The following is a 25,480-nucleotide window of genomic DNA, read 5'->3' on the forward strand; positions in this document are numbered from 1 at the left end:
GGAGGAGGAGGGAGGGGGGATATGCAGCACCATCCTCACAGAATTCTAGGACAGAATTTACAAAGTGATGGCAGAGTACAGTACCTTGTGATGAAACGAACATGCTCCAGTTTCTGCCACCACACTGATGTGAACAACTCCTTCCACATCAACTGAGCTCCTCTGCACTTCCACCTGCTCTGAGCCACTCCTCTCTGAGACAGGGACACCAAGGGGGACAAGGACAGCAGCTCTGGGACAGCAGAAGTGCAAGGAGGACCAGAGAACAACTGCCAAACACATGGAACTCGTGGGGTGCTCTGTTACCTGAAATTCTTGCAGAGGAAAAGGAAACTGGGACAGACACTCACAATAACTATTTTTTATTACATTACAATAAATAGGAGCAGTACAGTTTGACAAAAAAATGACAAATTCCAGATCACCTCACAGCACATACTCCTAAAAACATTAAAAATTTTAAAACAAACAGTGGTCTTTTTTTTTTTTTCCTTTTTTTAACTTAATGTCTGGCATGACCAACATTCCTAGGTCACACAACCAAATTATGGAAAAACTGGATCACACTGCATATGTTCCACATCAAATAAAGCACAATGTACAAAATGTGCATGTTTCAGTTTACACTATACAAAAATAGTTAAAATACATTCCAGGTAAACATATTACATTAAGAAGTCATTCTAGTAAGAAGTTGGCACTCAAGAGGAAAAAGCAGAAGTATTTTCAACATGAAAACACAAGACAGTGGAATAAAGAAATGTTAGGAAAGATTTACCATCTATGTAGCTTTATGTAAACTTGAGACACAATGATTTGTTTTACAGTTTGATGGTCTTTGAAGGTAATAATTGTATTGCTTTATAGTCTAGACAAGAGCAGAAGATTGTGTGTGTCAGTATTTACCCATTATCCTGTTACTGCAACAAAGCCCACACAGCAAAAGAGCAGCAAAATATTTCAGGGCACTGAAACCGGTCAGAATAATTCCTTTTGGAGCAAACCAAGGACCCAGGTATTTAGCAGAGTTACATAAAGCTACTGTAAGAAGGTGTTACTCCCTGACACAAGGCAGTTTGACATGGTGACCTGGGCAGTGACTCCCAGGCTTGCTCAGGAGCTGCTCAGGACACAGCACCCAGGGATGTTCTGTGGAAGCATCGAACAGGGCAGGACAGGGCAGTGATGATGGAGCAGCCTGTGCAAGCTGCAATCCAACGTACTTCACCAAATCTCAACAAATAGGAAGACAAAACTGCACAACAGTGGCAAGGATGGGGTTGGGTTTTTTTTCAAGTAAATAAGGGCTAATCTAACTGGATTTTGTACTAATTTAATTAGACTGGCAGCTATAGCTCTCTTTTGCTGAAAAACCCCAGCATTGGTTCATATAGAGCTTTAGAGTAGAGCTATAGAAACCCACTTTTCATGAATAAGACATTACAGCCACAAATTCTCCTAACAGCTTTAAGTTAAATTAACATCAGAATTTTAGACCAGCCCTAATTTGACATGCAGTGTGACTCAGTTACCAAAATTAAAATAACCTGAAGATTACTTCCATTTGCTCAAGGTTTACAAACCACTTTTGCTACGTTCTTCATCTATTATCAAGAGTGTATAAAATGTGCAAGTAACTGTCTCCAACACATTTTAACCTTGGAAGCTCTGAAATATTTTGTGACATTAAGAATCTGTTCTTGCTCCTTATTGGTCCTTACAGTATAAAGTTAAGTTCTCCTGTTACTGTTTTTCAGAATATTTCATAACTTAGATTTCACATGGGAATTGAGAGGAGCAGAGGGGTCTGGATTTAGGTGAAGGGTGGGAACAGGGGGCACAAGCAGGAAAAGGCCTGATTTCTCCCAGACACAATGGAATTAAAGAATATGGAGCAATCCAGACACTCTCTGTTCCCTGCCAGCTTTGCAGGTCCCCACCTACAACAGTCACTCTGGGATTTTTCTGTAGAAGCAAAATAATTCTTTTCACAGAAATGGTCCAAGTTACACAGTCCAATTTTTACATACATGTGTAAAATTTCCATGGAATACCTCAGCTTATGGCAATGCTGCTATTCCCTGTTCCAAATTTTCCAGTGTCCTGAACTATCCTACCTCAATGTCTTGTGGTTTATTTTTTGGGCACACCAAAGTCACACCTTCCAGTGTCACTCTGCAGCTGAGTCAGCTCCTGTGGAGAAGTGCACCTTCAGGGACCAAAGCTCTCCTGAAACAACTCCACATTTACAGGGAGACACCAGGAACTGCAAACACTGCAACTACTGGCTTGAACTTCAGTGGATAACTAGGCTACTGCACTACAAAAAAGTGAAAGCTCCTGCAAAAATCCTGCATTAATTCCAATTAAAAAAAAAAAGTGGGGGGAGAGAAGAACAAAAATCACAGAGAAACTTAATCACAGAGAAAGACAACATTAAACTCTTGGTGTAGCTTCATGACAGTCTAGACACTGGAATGCCACTCACCAACCTTTGAATCAGTACTTCACAGACATCACACAAACAACACTGACTCTGGAAATCATGTTCTATGCTGACAGATTGTGCAAATTCCACACCATTTCCATGGCATAGTGGATTTCCAAATTATTTGCATGAAGCAGCTAAATTCATCTCTTTCATTCACTCATCTGATGTTGCTGGAATTTAGAATTTCTCCCCTATTTTGCACAAAATGGGCATCTAGAAATATTTAATGCCACTCTTTGGGAAGCAGGGGGAAGAATGGTTTTACTCCATTACATAATTTAGGACTGATTTTGATTTAATTATGCAAATTCTGGGCCCATGTATGAATTAACCTAAGAATTTGAATCAACTTCTCTGTTAAGGCATTCTAGTATTTCCTAGGGACACTCAGGGTGAAATCCTGACCCTACTGAACAAAGCTACTCAAAGCTTTGACACAGGGAGATTTCACCTTGTTCTTCAGACACAAAAAGTCAGTGAAGCTCTTAAAGCAATGCATTAACAATAGCAAATCAACCTAATTAGAACTTTTACTTTTTCCATTGCCAGGTGTGCATTGTTGTATTTTTAGATTTTTTTCTTTTTTTTAAATTTTTTATAGAAAAAATAGAGTATTTAAGGAGTGACCGTGACAAATTGCAGTGAAATTTTTTTTGAAAGTTTTCTCTTTACATTCATTAAAGTTGATCTGAAATGCTACAAGACTAGATGCCTAGAAGCAAAATCTACAGGAAGACTATAAAGGCTTCTGGTCTCTCTCTATTGCAATCAGTCTAAAATAAAGGAAAGGCTGAAATGAAAGTTTCTTTTGCTAACTAGTCCTTTTTCCCAACCAAATTTATAAACCCAAAAATTCAGAGGGGATGTTAAAATGTGTAGAGCATAATTTGTTTGCTTTGCACACAGAACAGAAGTTCACAATCAGTAAGAAAAATAGGAAGTTAGCAACTGTGCATGCACCAAAGAGTCCTAAGACAGTTCTCAGGTTTTTTGTGGGTATTTTTTGTTTGTTTTGGGTTTTTGTTGTTTTTTTTTTTTTTTATTTTCACAGGCATTGCTAGTTCAAGAACCAACAGTCAAAGAATACTGGCACTTTAAGAGGAATGAAGTTTCCACTGTCATTTAAAACAAGCATTCAGGTAAAGCTACCAGGATCATGAAGCAGAAAGTAAAGTAATGCTAAAACAAATGCTAATAATTTAGTGTAATGTACAAAATTACTTCAGTACTTCTTAAGAATAAGGATAAATTGTATTTACATAATTATACACTTTGTCTTTGTCTTCTTTTTCTTCTTTTTACCATCTTTGCTCATCTTCTCTTTGTGTTTTCTGATTTCTCGAACTAATGTGTAGAAGGCATCATCAACACCCTGAAAAGACACAGAAGATACAAATCAGGATGAGGTTCAGACTCACTGCTGAGGTGCAGCCTGTGTTCCTCCCTGGCCATGAGAGGGGGGTTCCATCAGCACATTTTGCTGCCCACCTGCCATGAACCATGAATCCTGGCTGCAGGACTGATCCTGTTCCTCTCAGGGATTCTGAGCACTGACACAACCACCTGAGGGACCTGCTCTGGTGCCAGCAGGAGCTGACACCTGCTGCCCTATTGCTCAGCTGCTCCCAAACTGGGCTCAGGGCATCCTGCAGGTCACTCACAGGTGCCCACAGGTGAAATTCCATTGCTGGTGTGGAAGGAAGGCAATGAAGTGTGTGCTGCCCTCACCTCCATCTCCAAGAGCACACCTCGCCCCACCTCAGGCTAGAAAAGTATCATATACAGAGTGTGTATTTATATAGAGTAGCACCTCACAATTAGGTTATAAGTATGTATTATCACAGATTCATAGAATGGCCTGGGTTGGAAGGGCCCTCAAAGATCCTCCAGTTCCACCTCCCACTGTCCCAGGTTGCTCCAAACCCCATCCAACCTGGCCTAGGACACTTCCAGGGATGGAGCAGCCACAGCTTCTCTGGGCAACCTGTGCCAGGGCCTCACCACCCTCACAGAGAAGTTGTGAAGCATCTTTATTTATGCTTCAATAATCTATATACAGCTCTGGAATACGAATTCTAATATTTGTACCAATAATTCAATACCAAGGACATAGTTATGGTTAATCCACACATTCTGATCATTTCTCAGGCACATTGGCATAGTAATCACACCACAGTTTTATAAATCTTTACACATGCAAATCGATCAAATCAATCCCATGTCCCAATGATCAGTTATTTGATAAATCATTCAATTCACTTTGAAAGTTAAGGACCCTTGAAACACATTCTCTCTGGTGCTGGACAGTTACTTAAACTCTCCATGGCTCCACGACTTGAGCTACAGACACAAAAGCTGAAGTTTCTTCACACTGAGGAGCTTCTCATTACTTTCAGAGGTAATTACAGCTGACTAAAATTAACTCTGATCTAGAGAGACCAGCATATCCAAAAGGCTGATATGGATCACTATCAATTACAATGTTGTACAATGTACTTTGTAACAACTTAATTATGGGAAACAATTTATGGCCTTGCTCTGAGGTTGCTTTGAGTCCCACTAAAGTACTCATGTTGTCAGTCTTGTCCTACATTTCATAATCCTTAAGAGAAACATTTTCTTGATTCTTTGCTGCCTTATTCCTTATATCTTTGAGGAATGTTACTCTATCACAGCAGCCAAATGCATCACTATAGAACTGGGTCTAGAAATTCAGCCTCACAAGTTTGCCTTCAAGCTGCCAAAAAAACCCCAAAACTCAACACTATGTGTTTCCTCCTCTATGCCTACTTCAGTAAAGAACTGAAAGTGAACTCTGAAAAAAACAAAAAGCCAAAAATCACTTAATTCATTACTGTTTCAGCCAAACTCCAAGTGGTGATGAAACCTACCATCAAAAGTCCAAACAACAGGGAGGTGTGAAATAGCTTCACTTAAAAAGCAGCACTCAGCACAATCTAAATTTATTTAAAATCTTCATGCTCATAAAACATTTATGCACAACTGATGTTCAAAGTCCTTGGCAGTGTATCTCCCAGTATTAATAGCACACTTTTGCATATTACAAGACCTTGCAAACAACTTGTTCTACATTTTGAGGCATTATTGACCAACATAAAACTGATGCAGCATGCCTAGTGGGAGAACAGCTTTCTCTCTGCAAAAGGTCATGTCACTCATTAGTTTTTGGAAAATTAAAGATACTTGGTATTACTTTAGAGAGAAGCAGTGTATTTTGCTTACAGCTTCAGCATTAATGCACAAAGAGAATATTTAGCAATGTTCAAGTATGAAAAATGCTATAGAAGTAGCAACAGTTCATGATTCCACTGCAGGTCTCAGCATTAAGGAGGAGCACAGCACTAAGAATCAATCACAACAGATAAAACAAAGTTTCATTGTTAAAACACAAGAACCATGTAAAAACAACCTCTGCTCATGACAGTTCACATGAACTCTTATAGAACCACCTTTCAGAATTGGCTTTCAGTTGGTGCCTTCAAATGAGACACACTTAAAATTGCAATTTAAGTATTCAAACAAGCAATCTTCCCTAATTAAACATTTTTAAAATAAATGCAGAGAAAATGACTTGTCCAAGGTAATACCCAGATGCTATCATGAACCTTTAAGCACACAACTTCCCAATCAAGGCTGACATTTTTTCCTACCTAGTAAGATGATGATCTGTTAAATACAGCACATGTTGCAACATAGAATCATAGAATGGTTTGTGTTGGAAGGGGTCTTAAAGATCCTCTCATTCCAATCCCCTGCTGTGGGCAGGGGCACTTTTCAATAGTGCAGGTTGCAGAAGTGACTTGGCTTTCATCCTTGCATTTACACCTCTGCAGACCAAGCCTCACTAATTATTGATTATGTTTGGTCCTGCCACAATTCATCTTCAATTCAGGTCATTAATAGAACATGAAAAACAAAACTATGCCTAGATCACTTCTGAGCTAGAAGTGAAGAACACAAGGTAAAGGGAGGTCTTTCACTTCTCAGCCTGCCCATTAAATTTTAAATGTAAGTAGTGGATACTGTGTCTCCAGAAGGTCCCTAAGGCATCAATGCTGTGAGATCAAAAGCTGACAACCTTTCCACTCAGCTCTTTCAGTGGGGAGGGACTGCAGGCAGCTGACCTTCCTCCCCCTGACAATGCACTTATTGTGTGCAAGCCTTTGGGGAAGCTAAGTTGTACTGAATGAGAGCACAAAATCCAGGCTCAGATTAGAAACTCACAATTCCCTGTGCAGGCTCAGAACTGAACCCCAGAGCCTCCCTAAAGGTGCACTGACAGGCCTTGCTCCAGGCCCTTGTTCTTCCAAAGGGCAGGGGGAACAGAAACAGCAGGACTGATCCCACAGGAACAGCCTGCTCTTGGCTACAAGTTTGCTTTTGGAGCCCCACATGGTGCCATGGCTGCAGAGAAGGCTGCAGATGTGGCAGCACCACCACAAGCATGCATGAGACTGGGTAACGAACCTGGCTGGCAATAACAAAAAATCATAAGGAATTTGGAATTCCTTAAAATCCCAGTGCCAAAAATGACCCTTAAACAAGTTCTAAATTGTAGGAGTTCTTTCTTGTTTTTTTTTTTTTTTTTTAATATATAATGCATATATACATAACATATAAGGCATATATACATACACATATGCATCAGTCACAAGGAATAGAAGTTATTTGTACCCTTCTGTAGTACTATGGAGAGAAACCATTAAATTGCAGTTTGAATCAAGAATTTAGGCATTTTTAAATTCAAAGCTAGAACTTTTGTAATTCAAACTTTTCACTACTAACCCAGCTCAACCTGAATTACGTTATTTAGATGTCTGCTTGTAGCATGCTTTTTATTTAAAGAATCTGACACTTTCACAGAATTAGTTCTTTTGAGGATTTCACATGGAGTTTTGGAAATTTCTCCCTGTTAGCTGGAAATTACAAATAGAGCAAAAGATGTTTTGTCCTTTCTGGTTTACTGTGTAACAGCCAAAGGAATGAAACTCTTGGAAAGCATCAGCAGTTCATGGCAGCCTGGGCAGTCAAAGTTTTCAGTTTCCTTGTGCAAGACTAACAGAACTTAGGAAGGCATCCCACAGGCAGCAAGATAAACAATATTCCAAGAGGGAGAAAAACACTCTGAACCATCCAGCTTGATTATTCACAGAATACTGTCATTGCAATCTGTGTTACAATGAATATTTCTGAAGTCTAAAATTCCAGCTGTAAGGTTCACACCACCAGGTGCTGCTCTCCTTAGCCACCTACTACACATCAGACTGAAATAATTCATTTTTTTTACTGACTGGAAAGTAATACAAGCCAGGCTGGTTTAAATATCAGACTTCTCATTCCACTCAAATCACTACTGAACTGCAGCTGTGCCACAATAATTTTGGAATATGCTTCCTCCAGCTAAACTCCCTAAATACAAAGTTGCTGCAAATGCCCATCAATACCATGCAGAATACACTTGGGAATAAAGGCAAACAATTCCTTCCCTAAGCAGACTCCTGAAGTTCTAGAGCCTTAGATCCAAGACTATTTTCTAAACAGGGTGCAGGGAAAAAAGAACACACAACAACAAATATCGAAAACTCAACAAAATCCACTGTTGACAGAAGATTTCCCTCATAGGGACAAAAAAAAAAAAGGTGTGAAACCCCCCCAAAAATACTTCTCTTGGACATCACTAGAAAGCAGGAAGCTGGCAGAAGGAAAGCCATGTATGTTCCGAGACATAAATAAGAACCCTACATTCTGCAAAAATTTTTCCACTGAAAACCACAATTCCCACCATCTTATTCCCATTCTCCCAACAGGAAGGGAAAGCAGACAGGACTCAGCATCTTCCAAGTCCCAGAATAAAAAAAATAAACTCTACTTTGTGGTATGGTTCCATCAGTAACACACCAAGTAACTGCAAAGTTGGCTTCCAGAAGGCTACAGGGCTTGAGTAACTTAATTTCTATTTTCTCATCAAAAGTCATCTTGCCCAGCTGCTCTTTGTTGTTTTTTTGATAGCATGGGAAGGATACCATGGGAAGGATAAAACAAGGTGTACTGATGGCATCAATTTTAGTAATATTTGGATGCAATACTAGGGAGCTTCATGACTGAGGTTTCCAATTTCCTGCAATGGAAACCTGTGATGCAAAGAGTGTCACAAAGTGACTGAATTGTATCATTAAGGTTGGAAAGGACCTACAAGCTCATCAAGTCCAACCTCTGACTGCTCAGCACCTTGTCAACTATGTCATGGCATTAAGTGCCACATCCAGTCATTTCCTGAACATCCCCAGGAAAATGGACTCCATTAAAAAAAAAAAATCTAAATAATTACCTCTGAGCAGTCATTCATCACTTAAAAGCTGAGACTAACATGCCTGAGCAGATCTAGTAAAAAAAACTGATATGAAACAGAACTTCTTCCCCAGAAAGAGAAACAAAACTCCCTCACTGAGGAGAATATTCCCACACTGTGACAGTCTCTGGAGGATACAACCCAAATGCTACTACTTCTCTGCCACACATTCTGAAGTACAAACACAAACCGTGAAAAGTGAACAGCTTCTCTTTCACAGAATGGGAAATTCCAGGTCATCCCCCACCTGGACAAGTATATAAGGAGTAACAACTCACTCTCTGCAGAAGGAGGTAAAGAATTAATGGGATAGGAATATCTGCAAGGAGCTGCTCTGATGGTTTACTCTAAAAGCACTGGAAGTAATTTAGACAAGCACATCTTCCATACCAGTTTCTTCTGTTCTCACCTCCTCCCTTTTTTCTTACAGCAGAATACATAGATTATAAAAAAGATTTTGTGAGAATTTGGGTATTGGGTTTTTTTGGTGTTTTCTTGTTGATTTTGGTTTAGGCCCCTCTCCTCCTCCAGTGTTCCTTCACCCCCACCTCTTGTAAAAGCTCTCAAAAAAAGGTGAAACCTTATTTTGTCTAAATCTGGATCACTCATGGCATTATAGTTCACAAAAAAAACCCAGAAGTGGTAAAGGTAAATTTTTTAAGCTGGGGAAGAACACGATAAAAATAGCAGGGCATAAAGAAGGGCCTGAGAATTAAAAAATCCTGTAGACCAGTCAAATACTGTTTTGCTGGATTAGGAATCTCCTATTTCTGTATCTGAGGAGGACTTGTGTTATAATCTTCTCCCCTCAGTTTATCAGCCTGAAGCTTCAACCAACATTCACCTCAACAGCATCTACAATATATTCCTAATAAAACTCCTTCCTCCTAACTTCTTCCCACTCAGAACTGTGCCTCCATTTCCCAGCTGGAAAATTCAATATGCAGTAAAGACCTCTTGTTAATCCATTTATCAAAACCCCACGAAACAAAGCAAATCCATATTGAGGACACTGAAACATGATTGGCTTTATATCTGAAATTATGTCATTGATTAGGCACAAAAAGTCTGATTGGCAAGACACCCTCAATCAGTTTTATTTGGCAAGTGATTTGCAACACTTATCCAGGTACATTACAAACTTACCCTGTTACATTACAAGGCATTTTTTAATTTTCACACACCCTGGAGTCTTTTCTTCTTTGCTGATTTTTTTCACTCTGTACTGTCGGATCTCTCGCACCAATGTATAAAAAGCATCCTCCACTCTCTGCATTGTAAAACACAACTCCTTAAAAATGGCTTTGTTAATGACTGAGACAAACTGGGACACCCATGGAAGGGGAAAAAACACAACAAAACCACTGAAATTATGAGCTTTACTTGAGAGAAGTATATGGAGCTCCATTTATGCATTTAAAATGCTGGGCTTGCTCATCTGCTGCTTGATAAAAAATTAATTTCTTGATTACCAATTATTGTGAATATCTGTGCTTCAAGCTCTGCTTTTCTTCTGGGCCTAAAAAAGAGCAAGACTTCTTTTCTTCCACTACTGGAAATGATACTGCTTGTGTTGCTGAATATTCCCACATTTCTGTGGGCATGGATGTATGCAGGAGGCACAAAACGTTATTAGATTGTGAGCTAGGGAGTACTTATGAACACACGTAGTTAAACCACCCACTTGTAGTTTTGAGCCAAAGTGAGAACATGTTACTGTTTGGGCAAAGAAAAGCAAGCTCCTTCATGTTCTGTTCTTTAGGTCAGAGAGAGAACTTTGCAAAAATCCATGGCTCAAGCTAACAAAGTAATAAAACAGTCCCTCCAGGTGATTTCGGTGTGGTTATAAAGAAATAAAATTTTCTAAGAATACTAAATTTGGGGCAGTGCTGTTTTTAAAGCTAGTAACTTCATAAAGCAAGCACTGTGCCAATAAATTTAGGAGAAGTGGTATCTGAGCCATGGCAGCAAATGTTCATTATTGTAATCTTTAGGAGCTTTGTTACATCAGCAAGACACACCTGACCTGTTCCTCTGGGCCAGACCCAGCAACCACGAGGGTGCTTTAACAACAACTAAACGCAAACAATCTGAAATTCTGCTGCTCAGGTTTTAATCTGCTGCAGAAATGCTCATGCTCCTCAGGTGTTCCAGGGATGACACATAGATACATTTTTTACTTCTCTGGTCTCACACCTTCCTTTTCTGCAGCTCTGCATTTAGACCACTTGGACATGACACTACAAGCCTTAAAAAAAATAAATGTACAGAGACTGTTAAAGACATCTTTAACCAAATACAATATAAAGAGATACAGCACCAGCTCTAAGTTAAAATATTTCAAAATTAGTGTATCTGTGCATAAATGTAAGAATTTAGATCAATCTCTGAGGATGTTATTAGAACAAGATGAAAAATGTTCCACTATAGCTTTTTAAGGGGAGAGCAAATCTCTCCTCTGCCTCACTATCAATCTCAGTGCTTGTGTCCCCAGTCAGATTAACAGGGTTATTAATTTAATACAAACTCATCATTTGAAAATAAAACCACAATACACTGATGATCAAGGCAAGCAGCACAACCACTTAAGCCCCAAAGCTTTATTACTACCAATGGGCAGTCTGGGCTTTTATTTGGCAGATTTTCCATAAATTTTCTCTCCATTTCATCTTCATATTCTGCACTGAACAACAACAGCCAGGCAGCATTTACTGCCACAATTACTGGGTCATTCTGCATGACCTCTGCCACAGGTTATCACACTGAACACTTATTTTTAACACACTGCTGCTTAATCCTTACACTTTAAGGGTCCTTTGAGTGTTCTTCTGAACTACAGCCTCTTCAATTTGAAGATTAAATTAATTAGATTTACTTCCTGGATTGTATTGCCCTGTATTTGCATAATGTGCCCTGTCAGGATGTAGTCAAGTATGGACAAGTCTTACATTCCAGGTCTGTCAGGTTGCAAAATGTAAAGAAAACCACTAAAACAGGCAAAATCCAAGTAAAGCTCATACTTCCATGTTTTGCTGGAAGGAATGGAAGTTTCCTTCTGAAGTGGAAACAGCAAACATTGATTAGCTGCTATGTGCCAAAGCACAGGCTGTACAAAAATCAACATTTTTGCAAATCTGTTTTGGAGTAGAAAGATGTAATTTGATTATGGAGCTTTCACGTGAAAAATCAGGTAACAATTGTTGAGTCAACATTTATTGCCAACTTTCCCATCACCAGCAGGAGCTGTAATTTGGTTTAGCAATGTAGAGAGATGGAGAGACACAGAGTGAAAAAAGAAATTGCTATTATTGCCACCACCAAGAATAGACTTATGAACCCTGCTGAAAGAGATTATTCTGAAAGAAAATCTGTACAGACACATATTTGCCTATAGCACTAGCACAGACATTTTAAAGAGCCAGATGCCAATCCTACAAACTTAAGTAATTTTAATACCAATTTAAGACTTTCTAGTATTTTTTTTCTTCAATAAGCAATGACTATATAAATAAAATGGGCGTAACCAGTTCTTTTAGCTGTCAGAGCAGGAAGCAAAGCTACCCCTTGCCAGTTATTGAAACTTCAAAATCTGAACAGCCCAAGGAACCCAGGACCTTGAGGCAATGTTTTTGAGGTGCTTTTGCCTCCTGAATGACAGCCAAACACTCAATTTAAAACATGACCATGTGCAAAGACAGACTGTTTCAAACCCAGACCAAAGTATCCCAAACAGCAATTTTCCCAAGTTCCACTTCTGTAGCACTAGAAGGAACCTAATGAAAGTTGGCCCTGACAACTCAAAACTGTTCTGTGCCCATCCTTAAACATTTGATCACAGCTGATCTCCTAAAAGCAACCAAAACTTTCTACCCTTGGAGCTTTGTCCTTGGGGGAGGACTAAGCCCTTCCAGAAAAGTTCTGCCTTATAACAGGCAAGTGACAAGAAAAAACTCAACCCCCAGTGTAAAAAGTCTGACCAAGCTAAAGCTCATTGAAAACAAAGCTTTAAGATGAAACCTGTACACAAGAACTGGATTAAAAATGGCTTGGAGTGATACAGTATCATTAAACAGATATGGCAAACCCCTAAAAATGGTACAAGTAAACTGAATTATCTGAATTTTAACTGATGTGTAGGAATGGATTTCTGTAAATACTGCCCCAGTTACTTCACCAGACCAGGCACAGGTCCTCAACTTAGTTTGATCACAAGGCTGGGGTTTAACCCACTGTACATCAGACAGCTAAAATAACCAAAATGCTTTTTTAACAGTATTCTGGTGATTTAGGTCAACTTCTTCATTACACACTTCAAAAGTGAGTTTAAGCATGTATTCTAAATAATGAGACCTCAAACTTTGGGAAACCCTTTACTATGCTTGCAATAATGCTCATTCATCTGCTTTCCCTGTGAATCCAATAGCAGCAGGAAAGCTGAAATGTTCCAAGGGAAACAAAGCCCTACAGTCAAACCAAACTGAGGTGGTCTGGCCTTACAGCTTTGCCCTGTGCAACTCCCAGGCAAGGAGAAGCCCAATAAAGAATGGCAGGTGCAGCTTTGGTGGGGATAAATCAAGTTTGTCCCTCATCTCTCACTGATATCATTGATAATACTGGGAGCTACATGCTCATGTAGACAGGGAAGAACCTGAATATAAAGCTTATGTCAAACAGAGAAAAGCAAAATCAGCAATCAAAATAAACCTAAGCCATTCATCCCCTTCTCCATAAGGATTGTGAAAGGATGAGTAAATGCTCATGGCCTTACAAAACCACCAGTACTGCCACTTGCTTACATTCAGAAGCAGGACTATCACAAGTTTTCATAAATTACATTATACTGATTTCAGTCAGTGGTCCAATAGAAAATATTAATAATCTGTAGCCTTATACCCAAGTTGTAGGGCCCACTAAGGCAAGGTTTCACTGATGAATTCAATGATTTGTCTGAAAATTCACAGAGGGATTTGTCTTAAAACACAATCTCCTTGCTGTGAGTTGAAGTTCACATCTTTATTCTCAGTCAGAACCCAAACACACTAATTTCTAAAACAGCTTATTTCTGTACTTCATTTCAATATTCTTTTCTGTCCTTGCCTGTGAATTTGTGAAAATCTTAAAAACTTAGCTGAGACATCATTCTGTGTGAGCATGCAATGCCATCCTTTTAAAAAAGTGTCTTGGCAATCAAAAAAAGTCTATTCTGACAACTCCCTCCTATTTCCACCTTCCCAGTTTCCTTCTGCAGAAACATTTCTGATCCCCTCTGAGCTCCAGCAGAACTGGGCACAGGAAAGAGCAGAGGCAGGAAAATCGTGCCTTTCAGCAGGGCATTAGTGATGATGTTTCCATGTGGTGGAAGGTGAGGACAGGAATCGAAAAGAAGGTTCCCACTTTGAAAGATTCAGGGCAGAGTTTCCACAGACCCCAGAAGACCACCAGCTGTATCTGCTCATACTTGGAAGGTCTCCATGAGGACAGAGAGGACCAGAGTTTTATTTATATATTGACTTTAGACAAAGAGTGAATAAAACTACAGCCCATGGGCCATTTGCAGCTGCCAAAATGGTTTGGCTCCCCTAATTTAAAATTACTTTTGAAGAAGGTGTGTGTGTATGGAGACATATATACACATACACATATTTATATATATGACAGTGTGACTGAAAAATCATTCTATGGACATACACACACACATGCATATACAACCACATACATTAATATTTAGATCCTCTTGCTATAACTAAATTCCAGTTCTTTCTCTTCTCAAAAATATTTTATTTACATGGCATCCTATGAAGGAATTTCATAGCACAACAAGCTCTGAACAGCACTGGGAAAGAATAAGCAGCCATCCCTAGTGGTGCCAACTTTTTGAATCCAACAGGTTCTGAACAGTCTACTGGGCATCTGTTTTCAAATATCCTTTTTAACAGAAGTGGCTATGCAAAAGGAATATTTCTCCAACAAAGCCTGATGCTGTATAAGACAGACTGAACAAAGTAAAACCTAGATGTTGGTGTAGCACTTCTGTTGTTTCAAACCTAAAATGTAATCTCAGAGTTATTTTTTTCACCCTCTTATCTCCATGACAGCCACCTTCCAAACAAAGCCAGTGTCATTATTCAGTCCACTTGTATGCCCCTCTTCTTCAGGACAATTGTGTGGCCTAATTTATTCTCAGTCATTCAAGTTTGGTAATTCTGCTTTGGTTTTTTTAATCCTACCTAACAGACTTTCTTTGTTGCCAGAAGTTAGCATTGCCTAGTGAAGTTTTACTAATCAGCCCAGGTTTCAACTTGTCAAAACCTTGGTTAGGTGGAGCAAATTTGCACTAGTAAAATATTCATTTCTCAGCTCAAAAATTGCATTATAAGCTATGAGGAAATTCTGCCAAGTGATGTAGCTGGATCTCTACAGAAATTCTGAGCAGTTACTCCAACTGCAGTATTCTGCCCTTATTTACCTCCTGAATTTCTGATTCACAACCTGCACATAACACTCCTGATTATGCCGAGTAGGAGCCACTCAGGCCTGTTCTAATTTGTACTGACAGTAAAATTTTTGCTCTTTAAAGAGAAACCACCAACCAGCATTTTTCAAGATTGCTTTCTTACAGAAGGACTGAGCCAGTTCCACCTCTATCCATAAAGTTTCTCTTCTCCTGAAAGCTCAGATGTGCCACTCTGTCACCTGTGTCCTCACACAGCTCAAGAGAGGCACTGAAAGGACCAGTGAGCTACAATAAATCAAGAGTGAGCTCTAAAGTTTAGGAAAAGTATCATTTCATACAAACAACCAATTCAGGAACTTCAGAAATAGCCTTAAGGTCGATTGCTTAGGTGTATCAAGCATGTCCCCCTAATCAGAGAATAAATGCCTAAAGGAAAAATTCCTTTGTTATTAACGAAAACACTTAAATCAGAATAAAATAATTAGCTGCTTGTCTGTTTAATCCTCTTGCTAAGGGAAAAAAAGCATTTCACCTCTAAGCAGAAGTGCTTTTATTCTACTGAAACCTCTCACAAGGTCAAGAATGCTGCAATCACCTGACAGAAGAGAGCAACAACAGGCCAGGTCTCACTCTGAGTCTGCCCACTTGAAGCCAATCAATCACTCATCAATAAACAATTACCAATTATAAGCAAGTTGACAGAAAGAAGAAACACCCCAAGGATTTCCAATCTGCAGAGATGCATCCATTGATATGACTAAGCAAATGTCAATGCCTGGAATAATTAACATGATGGTAATTCAGGTGAGAGCTCTGCATCTGGAAGTTTTGAGCTTTACCTGTCTTGTCTTTGCTGATGTTTCAATGAAAGGAATTCCATAACTTCTTGCTAAATCCTGAGCTTGTTTTGTGTCTACTGTTCTGGAAGGCAAATCACATTTGTTTCCTACTAGCACCATTGGGACATCTTCTGAGTCTTTAACTCTCTTTATTTGTTCCCTAAAAACAAAGAAAAAAAGAAGACTGCATTTAACAAGTATTATATAGTGGATTTTAAAACAGTTAAAACATTAAATTAACAGAGTTGAACACTATTCTTTATGTTAATCTACTGCACATGCACTGTTGGAAGCCACTAAAAAATGAATGGAGCAATCCTGTCACCATCAAGTTAGCATCTTACTAAACAAAAACAAACCAACCAACCAACCAACCAAAAGCCTGACATTTTACAAACTCCTAGAGAGGTTAATGTCATTACACTGTTTTTAAAATTTTTTTTTTTTAGCTTTTTAGCAGCTAATATCAGAATAAGCTTAACAAACTCTGGTATTAATCTTACCTCTCACATTCAGCACTCAATTAATTTGCCAAAACACTGCCAAAAGCTGTGTCTGCTGTCTTGATTTTGGTTTGGATTTGGGGGGAGGTTTTGATTTTGTTTTGTTCTTGAAGTAAAGACAGCATTAAAAATTCTGCACTTAGGGGTTTTAAAACCTCGAAGACCACTGGTCTGGCTCTCTACAGAGAGGTATTTGGTAAGAGTTTTTTCAAGCACTAGTTAGAAAGGATCTTGAAAGATCTTAGATGTACTTGTGAGGAATCTTGAATAAAAATCATTAATTTCATTACTTCTGCCTTCCAAATAATCTAGCAGTGTGTTCCTTAATTAAAATAGACACTATTTCTAGCTCTTTATGATTGTTCAGCTTCAAGCCTGGAAGGTCACCCACAGGTCCGTCAATGCACAGAAGAAATTCCAGCACTCAACTCCCAACACTCTTTGAAATAAACTGTGAGGGTCTTCTTGTGCAAATCTGCAACTCTCTTTAAAAATAACAATTCCTCATGAAAACCTGTATGCTCCTTCTTCCCCTTACACCAACATCTTTCTTGCCTTTTTCCCTTCCGCCTCTAAACCCACAGGAAACCCATCTGTGATATTACTATTATTATTATTACTACCTAACTGTGGATAGATTAACATGTGTTTGGGACTAACCTCAGGCTGATGCTGATAAACTCAGTGATCTTTGGTGGAAATTGCATTGGCTTCTAACAGAATACCCAGGGAGAATTCAGGATAACAGTAAGGCACTAAGTTATAAATGATCTGCTATAGTAATCACCAGAGACTGCTTCTATTTCTAAATTAGTGTAGCTGACAGAGAAAGCATGAGTTGGAATTCTTAACTAATTCTTTCAAAGAAGATAATATTAAGAAATTAGTAAAAGTTGGTTTTTACTGGATTTTTGGAGCTCTGGTTTTGTGTGTCTTTCTCAGACACACACAAGTTATTCTTCTCACAACACCCCCAGGTATTTCCCCCTCCAGCCCCAAACAAAACCAGCAATTGACATTACTGTCTGTACAATTACAACAGCTTCAGTTTTTCCACCTTAGCAAACAATTTCATCACTGGAATGGATAGAATTTATCTTTGGGTAAGTCTTGACTCAGATTACTAAGTCACAATAATTTATACCTCATTTATGAGCGAGGCAGATTTTCAGATTACCCAAAATTCCAGATAACAGATGCACAAATAAGCTGCATTATTGTTAATTTTCAGATTTTCCTTATTTCATGAGAGATTGCTGTATTATCCAGAGGAAGTACAAGCCCCCTTCCCACCTAATAACAAGAGCTGGTGGATTATCTCTTCATATACACACCTATAATGGTGAATATCTTCAAAAGACTTTGTATTGTTTATGGCAAACACACAGAGGAAGCCTTCCCCTGTTCTCATATATTGGTCCCTCATTGCACTGTACTCTTCTTGACCTGCTGTGTCAAGAATGTCCAAGAGACAGGTTTCTCCATCAATTACTACTTGCTTCCTGTAGGAATCCTAGGGAAAAAATACACCATGGTTAATCACAAACAGGTAAGGTTTTGAACATCAATAAATCTGGAGATAATCAAATTATTTAGCAGCAATAAGAATGACTGAAAAGGTTTGACTGTGCTTAAACTTGCTAATTTAAATAAAATTTTATTTTAATTTAAATACAATAAAATCTACTAATTTTGTTATTTCAACCACAATTTGTCCCTCATTCTATGCTACAAGATTGCACAAAATAATAAACCAGAAATAATACACAAGTAAGACAGCTCCAAAAATCTTTGCCACTGAAAAGGAAGTGAAGAATAAAAAGCCTTCAGTGTTTGGGACAGGAAATGTGTTTTGTATGCCTGAGCAGGTGTGCATAATGCTATCTGCTGTTATCAAAGCTGAGCTGATATATTTGAAATTGAAGCTTTTCAGCCAGGACAGACCAACAGAGCCATATGAAAACCCTGATGGGCTGGTTCACAGAGATGTCAGAACAAATTATTTCAATGCTATCAAATCAAAGCTTTCAGGTCACTGACTCAAGTGGCTAAAATCTGTACAAAGTCCCACCAGCCAGATTTTATTACAGCCCTGTTTAGGTGCTAGGCCTCTGTGAGTACACAGCTTCAGCAGTAAGAAGGTGAGCATTACATGCCCAGTAATTTCTATAAACACCCCTGTGTTTGAAATAAAGCAATGAGCTTGGAAAAGGTGTCATCAACCAGCAGCATGAATTATTCCCAGTAAGCAGCTCTTGTAACAAATAACAGGTATGAACACCAGCTCCTGCTGTCACCTTTCAGCTCGAGATTAACACAACATTGCTGCTGCTCTGACACTGTACAGGAGTGAGCCTAAGCTAAGGGAAGGGAATTAAAGAATTTAAATTGCAGTTCTAGCCAGCTGCAAGGTGAATTCAGAACAGCCTTCCTTCCTTTGTACCCATTTTGGGGCACAGTACACCTACTCTAAGGCAATTTCTAGCCATTTGTAATTTCATAAAAGACTCTTTTCTCCCCTGCTGCTCATGCTAAGAAACAAGCAGGAGATAACTGTAAAAAACCAGTATTTTAAACCAAACCAACTCTGTAACCTCACATTTACTGTTAAATGTCATCCAGGCTCACAATGTCAGATAAAAGAATTCCTACTGTTTACCTTAAAGATAGAAGTTTGCCTCCAGCATGATTTTTAGACTATTTATTTCACAGAAGTGCAAATTCAGTGATCAGGTAATAAGTGGGGAAGTTACTTCAGAAACTTTTAAGCCATGTTTAAATATTGATACAGCTGAGAAACACACAAGCTCCAATGTGTTTTAAAATAGAATTAATATTCTATTTTGCTGCTTAAAGGGAAAAAAATTACAAAATCCCCCAAACCTAAGGATGCATTTTCATTGCAACACTTCCATTCACGAGCAGATCCCCCATGTCCTAGGACACCTTTACCACAGTTCTAGAAGAACTTCTTTCATTATACCAGACATATTTACAAAGCTTGCACTTTCTCTTCTTGGAATTTGACTGCTAGTTCAAAAATATGAAAAGCAGTTCTTGAAAAGCCTGTACTATTCCTTTCCATCTTAAGGACTTCAAAGGGAAAGAAATTCCCCTCAACTGAGCGCTAAACAAAAGCTTTACGTAATTTTCGTTTTAAGAGAAAAGAAATTCACTTTTAAAAACTGCCTATCATGTTAGCAGTAGCAGCAAAGATGCACCAGCATAAAGCAGAGCACAGATACAAAAATTACTATTTTGGGGTGCTTAGTTGCTTTGTCATCTGTGGGGAGAAAATCTTGGTGACTACCTAGTGATGGGATTTGAAGCAGAAGGAAAAGAAAGATGTGGGAGAGAAAACTGAAGCTTATGATTTACAGACAAAAATAATAATTTTTTTTGGCCTTTTTTCCCTCCTCCTTGCAAAACATCAAACATGAAATTCACATTTGACACTATTAAGTAAAAACAAAATGCAAACTAGAAGATTAATTCCTGATTCCTACCCAGCTTCAAATGTGAAATTCCAGTTTTTCCCCAGTATACAGTGTGTAACTTTTAAAAATTTCATTGCTCACATAACCTGCTTTTATTGGTCTTTCACAAGCCATAAAAAACAGCAAGAATTATGCTAGAGGAGTAATAATTCCATTTGCTCACAAGCACTGATAAGAAAATATTATATGAAATCTCAGCTTTACACTATATACGGAATTTAGCTAAAAAAATCACCAGTGCTTAATAAATCCCATCTAGGCAAGTAATTATTACTCCACAAAACTCCATTATACCAGAGATTTAATGCTAAAATATCACAGCTCCTGAGACTCAACCATTACTAAATATTGGTGCTTGTTTCACAAGGACACAGGTCATTTAAGAACACGGATTTAAATATCAGTATTCCTAAATCAGCGAGGGATTTGGCTAATCCAATTTCCAAACCTCTGACAAGCAGCTAGGAAAGCTGCTCTTACTCTGGGACGTTTAAAAGACGACACATATTTAGGGCTGAAACCTCCTGAAAAAGTAAAAAAGCCAAAAATGAAAGAAATGGAAGGGAGCACAAGTAAGATTTACTCAGCCTCGGCCGGTAGAGGGCACTGCCCCAGCTGCTCGGGCCAGATTTACAACGGTTGCTGCCCATTTAATTTAAAATAAAACACTTAAAATTACTTGGCTATAAATCCTTGCTCGGACATCTCCTTCAAATAAAGCATTGGACTGTGAAACACACATAAAGCATCGATGTCTGAACAACTGCAGCCACCCAAACACTCATTTTCAGTCCTCCCCCTGCCCTGCCATCTGCTCTGCTCAGATTTAAGTCATAAAGCACTCAAGCAGGCCCTGAAATTTGACGTTTTCCAATCAGGTTATTTGTTGAATCATTAGGTTTATTCCCCCAAAAAGCAGCAGCAAAATTAACACTGTAAAGGCACCTGTGATTAAGTAATTAGTGTGTTTTTTCCTCTGCTGCCCCATATTATGTCTTCAAAACAGGAGAATTTTACAAGTGTGGAGTTTCATTCTGTTAATCACAGGAAATACCTAGAATTATTCAGTAACTGTGTAGTTATGAAATATACCATGGACAACAAACACTAAACTATCTTCTCTATCTTACCCCAAATTATTCAGCATGATTATCTGCAGGGAAAAGAAATATTCTGCTGTATTGCAATGAAAGAAACAGTACTAAGTGGCAAACAACAATAGTGACACCACTAAACTATCCTAATTATTCACCAGTCAAGGCAATTTTAGCCTTATCTCCTCATACTGCCTAAAACCCACTCTACATTGTTCTTTGATCAGCATCACAACTGCACCCACACAGAAAGGACCATCACCAACCCTGCTCAACCAAGTGGATTCTGCCCCAGCATGAACCTCAGCATTTAAACCAAATTTTCATTTGTTTGCCACTCCAAATCACAGCCTGCACTTGTTGGCACTGAAATATTGCTTACCCACACGTGAGCACACACACAACCAGTTACCAGGAGGAGGAAAATACAGTTTCCATCCCTGAGGCCTCAGAATTTACAAGATAAGAACAGGATCTAGTAGACAAGAACTTGTAAAAGGAGCAGAAATGAATGCTGCTGCATGTGACAAGATGTGAACACTGGCAAAACCTATTGGGCTGCTTAATTACCAGTTAATTTGGTGTCATTCTTAAAGACACATGGATTCTGGACACAGCACTGAATTTGTGGCTGCCCCATCCCTGGAAATGGCCAAGGCCAGGTTGGACAGGGCTTGGAGCACCCTGGTCTTGTGGAAAGTGTCCCTACCCTTGGGAACAAGATGGTCTTTAAGGTACCCTCCAACCCAAACCAGCCTTTGACTCCATGAATAAAGGACACAGTTCTGGGATTTTCAGGTTCATTCTATAAGGAACTGTATTTCCATTTTATTATTTTACATTAATGTCCTTCAAATCACTCAGCTGGTGGAATAGCAAAATTTCTCAAGTGCTCCAGGAATACTGGCATTTGTGTTCCTAAATTGTTTACACAGTGACAACTTAGAAGATGGAACCTACACAGACCTTCTGCAGTGCTTAAACACACCTCTAATCTAAGAGAAACCCAAGTAATAATGAAAAAGCATCAAAGGCCAACAGCCTCCAAAGGTACTTTTGCAGAAAAAAGTAAAATCCCATTTGGCTTGTTCCTCTCAGCAAGTTTGGTGTGATTTTAGAGAGTGTTTGGGGTTGTTGTTTTAAGACTTCATATCTTAGTAATTGAAAGAGCTGCTCTGCTGGTGTAAGTCAGAGTTTTCTGCACAGGTCTAGTCACAAAACCTTCTGCAAGCAAGATGTTATTTGGCCATGCAAGAGACAGACAAGAAGACACATGGAAAGAACCTCAAGTCAACACATCTCTGTTTGTGCCACCACTGAATTTGTGCCACCTCGGGGCACTGGCTCCTCCTGCTTGTGTCTGCCTGAAAATCACTACCTACACACTTCCCAAGTCTCCATTTTAAGCCCAGATTTAAACCCTTGTGATTCCTTCAAGTGAGCCTGGAAGTGCTGGATAAACATATAAATGAAGTCACGAGATGCAGGGCTTCAGTGCTGGGAACATAAAAACCTGGGCTAAGTTATGGTGTCATTTCTCCTTTTATAGAGTCTGAGGCTGTTAAATGCAACGATCCACAGGAGATTTCAGACAACACCAGTATTTTTCTTGTATTTAAAAGGCAGAGCTTGCCTGCTCATTATGAACCTTTAAAACAGCACAACTTTAAGCTTATATACAATTTCAAACTTTGAGGTACTGAGCCATGTATTTCAAAGAACCCATTCCAGAAGCTATCTTATAACATCTTCTCTAGGTGGGGAAACACGTACTGGTGTGTTTAAAGAGAGAAAAAACAAAACAGAACAGGCTCCAATTTTTGCTTCATTCACTGAACATCCTAGGACACATTTCTCCCTGGGTGAAACAGATCCCAGCGACAGGAGCTGAGAAAGACTGGCACACACATTTCACAACCACTAATTTTCCTTCTTATCTAAGGAAAAACGTCCCATTTAAGAGGTTGCACAAAGCTATGAAGGGTTTCACCAAGCTTTTTCAAGTTTGTTCGCAAATACTTCGTCATGGAGATCCTAAACACGCATCCACACTGCCCAAGGGTACATGGCAATTAACACCATGCTTTTAATTGATCAAAACTGGTAATTTGTTACTGCAGCTGTTGTTCCACAGCCAGATGAAGAAGCACAGCAATTCTGTCTCCAGTGCAGAACAATATCTCTGAGCTCTTTTTACTATAAAGCCCTGTCCTTGTGGTAAGTATCAAAAGGAAACAAGCACCATTATTCACTGATAATCTCCCCTCACAAAAAGTATGAGATGGAAGTGTTTACCTCTATTGTGGGGTCATATTCATCCACAAAGTGATTCTGGATTAGCTGTATTGTCAAGGCGCTCTTGCCTACACCACCAGCTCCAACCACCACAAGTTTATACTCTGTCATTTTTTAGCAGACCTGATGACAAAGAAACCAACATTAAGCAGAGCTGGGCTCCCACTAACGAGGATGCTGCCGGTGCCTTCTCATTCAGCGTCAGGATCCTGTACTATTATCGGGAAGCAGCTCCCTCCCTGCAAGACAAGACAAAAAGGGATGAGGGAATGCTGTTCCTCAAACATTACACACACAGGGAATGCCGAGCGGGCACTCGGCCGACAGGCAGCGGTCACACCGAGATTAAGAGAACACGAAATAAGTATAAAAAATAAAAACTAGTAATCCCACACTAAATTAATTTAAAAGGCACTGAATTCCGGGAGAAGAGAAATGAGTATTTCGTGCAGGGAATTAATCCGTGCAGGGATTTAGTTCCCCGCTGCTTCCTCCCGGCGCCTGGCGGAGCCCGCCCGGGTTTCCCGGAGCGTCCCAGCTCCCCTCGGGATGAAGCTCACAGCCTCCCGTGCCCCGACAGGGGACACGGCGAGCACGGCATCTCCGGCGGCTTCCCCGGCACAGTTTAGGGTGGGTTTTATTAATTTTTAATTGCCGGGCGAGCCGTGCCTGCGGGACCCCCGCGGCTCCGGGGCATCGCCCGCCCCGCCCCGGCTCCCTCTGCCCCCGCCAGCGCCGCGCCCGCGCCGCCCCAACTTTCCGGGTTTAAGGATTTACGAGAGGGGGTGAGGGAAAAAAAACCAATCCAAGAGGGCTCGGGGGGGGGGGGGGGGGGGGGATTGTCTCGGGCGAGCGCCGGGTCCCGCAGGGCGTTGGCCACCTGTCCCCTCCCGCCGGGAAGGACCGGGAATGCGGCTCCGGGGGATGCCGGCGGGAGCGGCGGGGGAGCGGGATAGGAGGGGGAAAAGGGGACGGGAGGGGCGACGGCGACGGCGGAGGAAGGGGGCGCCGGCTGCGCTTCCCACCTCGAAGGGAAAGCGGGGAAGGAAGGAAGGGAGAGGGTCGCCCTGGCTCGGCGGGGTGGGGATAGGCGGTACCTGGCTGGCCGTGCAGCGGGAGCTCCCGGCACCCGCCGTGCCCGCGTCGCGTCCCTTCCTCTGCTCTCCTTTCCCTTCCCGCTCCGGGTGCCTTCCCTTCCCTTCCCGTCCCGGTGCGAAATGGCGGGGGACGGGCAGGGCTGGGCGGGCGCTGCCCAGAGAGCCGAGCACCGATACACGGATGGACGGCCGCGATCGATGCGCTCGGCGCTCCGGCGCCCCTTGCGGCAGCGCCAGCACCGCCCTCCCGCTGCAGAGCGGCAGCCGCGGGTTCGAGACCGCATCCGGCCACTCCCGTGTCCAGTCCTGGGATCCTCAGCGTGAGGGAGACACGGAGCTCCTGGAGCGGAGGCTGCGGAAGTGATTTAGGGACTGGAAAGGCTGAGGGAGCTGGGGCTGTCCAGCCTCGAGAGGGGCCCTCAGCCCTGGGTGTCCCTGTGTGCAGGGAGGGCTCCGAGCAGGGCCCAGGCTCTGCTCCAGGGCCCAGCAATGGCACCAGAGGAACGGGCAGGGACTGAGCCCAGGAGGTTCCACCTGGGCAGGTGGAAAAACCACTTCCACAGATTGCCCAGAGAGGCTGGGAATTTCCTTCACTGGAAGGATTTTCTATTCCAGAGCCATCTGGGCGCAATCCTGTGCCCTGTGCTCTGGGATGGCCCTGCTGGAGCAGGGAGGTGGCACCAGGTCCCGTCCATGGTGGGATTCCATGGGGCCACAGGATGAGGCTTGGGGGCCGGGGAGAGGCTTTGGGAAGGAGACATTTGGGAAGAGTCTGTCCGGGAAGGGCGCGCTGGAGGGCGGTGAAGGGAAATTTGCACAATTCCAGCATTTCCTCACCGT

The 25,480-nt window shown here is 40.8% G+C and overlaps 1 protein-coding gene across 1 annotated transcript; it reads right to left on the reverse strand.

Moving 5' to 3' along the window:
* Positions 1–2,744: 2,744 nt before the first annotated feature.
* KRAS (KRAS proto-oncogene, GTPase) lies at positions 2,745–24,791 on the reverse strand. The gene is made up of 5 exons (XM_054281982.1): positions 24,641–24,791; positions 23,544–23,782; positions 17,992–18,170; positions 16,155–16,314; positions 2,745–3,863 (listed from the first exon to the last, which is right to left on the reverse strand). The coding sequence occupies exons 2-5, from the start codon at positions 23,652–23,654 to the stop codon at positions 3,747–3,749; spliced, it is 567 nt and encodes a 188-aa protein (XP_054137957.1). The 5' UTR covers positions 23,655–23,782; positions 24,641–24,791; the 3' UTR covers positions 2,745–3,746.
* Between the last annotated feature and the right edge of the window lie 689 nt (positions 24,792–25,480).

The sequence above is a fragment of the Melozone crissalis genome, unplaced genomic scaffold, assembly GCF_028551555.1.
Source record: "Melozone crissalis strain CALT ecotype California unplaced genomic scaffold, PUWL_Pcris_2 ptg000033l_1, whole genome shotgun sequence".
In the NCBI taxonomy this organism is placed as follows: Eukaryota; Metazoa; Chordata; class Aves; order Passeriformes; family Passerellidae; genus Melozone; species Melozone crissalis.